The sequence below is a fragment of the Artibeus jamaicensis genome, unplaced genomic scaffold (genome assembly GCF_021234435.1).
Source record: "Artibeus jamaicensis isolate MK-2021 breed Jamaican fruit bat unplaced genomic scaffold, CSHL_Jam_final contig_240, whole genome shotgun sequence".
NCBI classification, from domain to species: Eukaryota; Metazoa; Chordata; class Mammalia; order Chiroptera; family Phyllostomidae; genus Artibeus; species Artibeus jamaicensis.
This window is the reverse complement of record NW_026521506.1, coordinates 18,717,226-18,720,976: the sequence shown is the minus strand read 5'-3', so window position 1 is coordinate 18,720,976 and position 3,751 is coordinate 18,717,226. Positions and strand designations below refer to the sequence as shown.

The 3,751-nt window shown below is 45.5% G+C and overlaps 1 protein-coding gene across 1 annotated transcript; it reads right to left on the bottom strand.

Annotated features, from left to right (window-relative positions):
- Positions 1-1,415: 1,415 nt before the first annotated feature.
- On the bottom strand, positions 1,416-3,358 carry LOC119037840 (putative MAGE domain-containing protein MAGEA13P). Its single transcript, XM_037130115.2, is given in 3 exon segments — positions 1,416-1,469; positions 1,471-2,521; positions 3,337-3,358. Coding segments are annotated over 2 exon segments (1,041 nt in total). The 5' UTR covers positions 2,458-2,521; positions 3,337-3,358.
- Between the last annotated feature and the right edge of the window lie 393 nt (positions 3,359-3,751).

The window sequence follows — 3,751 nt, the reverse complement described above, 5'->3', positions numbered from 1 at the left end:
CCTGAAAAACTTGGAATACTGAGAAGATAAATGAAAAAAGAAAAGATCTGTCTCAGGCTATGATGGGCAGAAACACTATGGGCCTAGATGAATTGAGGACTGAGATCTAGTACTAGTCCTCTCACTCCATTGGGTACTATGATTTTGGGCCAATTGCCAATTACTAGGAGTCTCATGTTCTTGTGATGCAGGTTTTGCAAGTACTGACTTGGATGGGTATATAATGTAAGTGAAACATCTGGATAGTGCCTGACACTGATTGGATCTTTAATGAAAATCAGTAATTTCTAATATGATTTTGAACCCAGTCTCTCACTAACTTCTCTGTGATTGTGTGTGGGTGATGACATTTCAGAGAACACACAGCACTCTATGGCAGAAGATACCCAGTGAGCCAGAAACACAACCTTGTACATAAGACTCACTGAATTTTCCATTAGTGGCTGTATTATTTAATTTGAATATAAGGAAGTCTTCCCCAGTGGAATGCACCTGAAAATTCCTAGAATTTGAGTCAAAGACTAACTCCCTTCCTCTCTCCAGCTGCTCTTCCATACAAACCACTATTCACATTCATTTCACCCCACCAAAAACCTTGCCTTTGCTAAGAGCTGGCCAAATTACACTCAAAATAGCATAATTAAAATTTTCTTTCAATGGAGCAGGCTCTGGCTGTCCTAGGCCAGGGAAAAAGTGCCAGCTTCTGGGCACCACTTCAAAGAAATATCACCCAGTTGTCAGATAATCCTTGCACACATAGTATATAGAGCACTTAGTTTGTGTACTGTGTTCAGAGGCATGGGGACAAGGGCATAGGGCACTTTCCACACCTGCTCCAGGTGGGGATGTATCTCTGGTTTATTCATTATCTTAAGGGAACAGCTAAGCAATTTTCCATCCTAGGCTTTTTTCCTGACCTGTAAGACACACCTATAATAAATAAGCCATTGAATTGGTACTCATTAATATTTAATTTTGCATATATTCTTTAATTAGCAAAGCCAAGCCAGGTATATCTTTAATTTTACAAATTAAAGCAAACTGAGATACAAGAATCCTAGGGTAACCTTACATTTTTCCCCAAGTTTTGATAGCTATTTTATTGCTGCACATTTTTACTTTGTTAATTCCTATTCCAATGCCATGTTATCCTGCTGATCACAAAATGAGATGTAAGGTTCCCCATTTTATTTTAGAAAACAGCAAAATTCTCATCCTTAAACTGGTTAAATAGCACTAAATACATGACCAATATCATTCGCAAACCTAAACTCTGAAGCTAATCTTTTAGGAGAAAGAACATTTGAAATATAGCAAAAAAGTAAAAATAAAAAGGTAAAATATGCAATTCAACACTCCACTACATAGAATGTTGATTTCCCTCTTCAAAAACAGTGAAGAAACTTCCTCAAACTTTACTCAGGACAGAAGCTTCTGGACATGACACTGGAACTTTCATTAGCCGTTGTGGGCAGTACCATCACTGGTGGCAGTACTGGCCTTGGCTTGCTCTCTCTCATCTGTCAAAGCATCCTCATACCAGCGTGGGAAGGCAGTGGGGTCAGTCCCAGTGACCCTGGTGAAAAACTCAAGGACTTTCATCTTGGTGGTTTCAGCATAGGCTCTTGGACCCCACAAGAACTGGTAGTGTGGAGGATCACTGTTGGGCACCTGCTGGCACTCCAGGTACTTTTCCTGCACTAAATCTTTGGTAATGAGCTTCCTGGGTTCCCCATAGATAAAATCCTCCCTCCCAGCATACACCCCAATCATATTCAGCACTTCCCAGATTCTCTCTTCTGGGGCACAGTTACCCTCCATAAAGATTATGCCCAAGATCAGTATCAGGAAGCCAGTCTTGGGCATGCCCTGGTCATCACTAACTATCCCATCATAGGTGAGGTCTAGTATTTTGACAAGCACATAGGTGTGGCTGGTGGGGTCCACTTCCTTCACTTCAATGCCAAAGACAACTGCCATGCACTCACAGACTTTCTTGAAGATGTCAGGGAAGTGATCCTTGTGCTCTTTGATGACACTCTTCAGCATTTCTGCCTCTGTGATAGGCTCCTGTGATACATACTTGATACTCAGGTATTTCACCAATTCAGCCACCTTCTTTTGCAGCCCTCCTGTGCACGAGTACTCGGGATTTCGTGGAGCCTGTGAGGTGCTTGGATCCTCCTCTAGCCTGTTGGAGCCCTCATTAGATTTGCCTGATGGAATGGCTTCAATGGCAGAGGGGAAAGAGCAGGCTCCCTGGGAAGTCTGGGGAACACTTGATATTCTAGCAGCAAGCACAATCTTTGCAGTCTCTGGCATCAAAGGAGAAAGAGAGGAGGAGGAAGCTTCCTCCTCAGTTACAGAAACCTGTGTGGCTACCAGGCCTGGAGCCTCTCGTTGGGCCTCAAGACTTTCTTTAGGCTCCTGGCACTGACTCTTTCCACTGCCAAGCATGATGACTTGTTTTGGGAGCAGCAGGCAGGAGTGTGAGCTGGAAGTGGGTGATGGGGCCAGTGGCCTGAGGGAGAGAGGAAGCATATGAGAAACACAAAATTGTCAACCCTTCCTGGGTCCTCTCAGAGCTGTGAGAAAGGACAGGTTTCTGTGGGGCCCTCTCTATCCTCTCAGCTCTACTTAAAGGGCCTAGTACTCTTCCTTTTGATCCTCACAGATTGGGCTATTTAGACAAAGGCCGAGAACTCCCAAAACCACTGATTTGCAAATGGAGGGAGAAAGGGAGGTTCAGCCTGACAGCATTTCCCTGGGCCCCTAGGGCTGATGGAGGAATTGGGGTGAATTTCTGTGGAGATTACACTGGGTTCTCTGGTATATCCCACTCTCTTCCCCAAAGAATTCACATTTACTTCTCACAGGGAATTCTTACCCTCTCCCTTGTGCACACCCGAAAACGCAGCCCGGAGCAAAGCTATCACCCGTAAACCACCCACAAGGAAATACAGAGCATCGCAGTAGGCACCTCTGCCTAACTTTCATGGGCCTTTAAAGGCTGAGAGCAGGAAATTTTTCTGTAAGCTCTTTTCTCTATGTTAAGAGATCCCATCAGTCCTCCATAAGGAGCCTCTCCTTAAAATCTCACAGAGCCTAGGACACCTCTGTCTATGGAGTCAAGTACTCATGTACTCACGTCTCAGAAAAAGCCTCCCTTCCCTCAAACTGCCAAGATGGCTGTCCCTCAAATTCTCAAGGTGGAGGGCCCTCACACTCCCAAGATGGAGTCTGGACAACAATTTACAGGGCAGATAACAAGGGCAGGGTGGGGCAGGGGCACCTTAGTGATGAGAACTCTGTTTAGTCCTTTCTCAAAGTCCTTACCTTAAGGCTTAGCAGGTCCACGTACACCTTCCTTCTGCTGATCTGAATTCAGTCTGAAGCTTCTGGTCCCTCAGACTCCTGAGGCTAGAAGTTTATGTACCTCACTTTCTTCAACTCTGCCTCTGGTCAGCAGGAATGACTGAAGGGGCAGAGCCTCAGGCTGAGGCCCCTTTTATCTATGGCAGGAGGTTACATCACCCCTCCCCTCTGGAGCCTCCCCTTGAAGCCTGCGGGGCCTGAAACTCCTCCCTCTGCTGACTTGAGTCCAGGCGCCTCAGAAGAAACCTTGCCTCCCACAGATTCCCAAAGCAAAAGTCCGGTTACAGCACATCCGGGTACAATGCTTTGCATTTCCCAGGGCTCCTAGGAGCATAGGAGGGTTGGATCCCACTCTATGTGGGAAGGGAAAATCCTT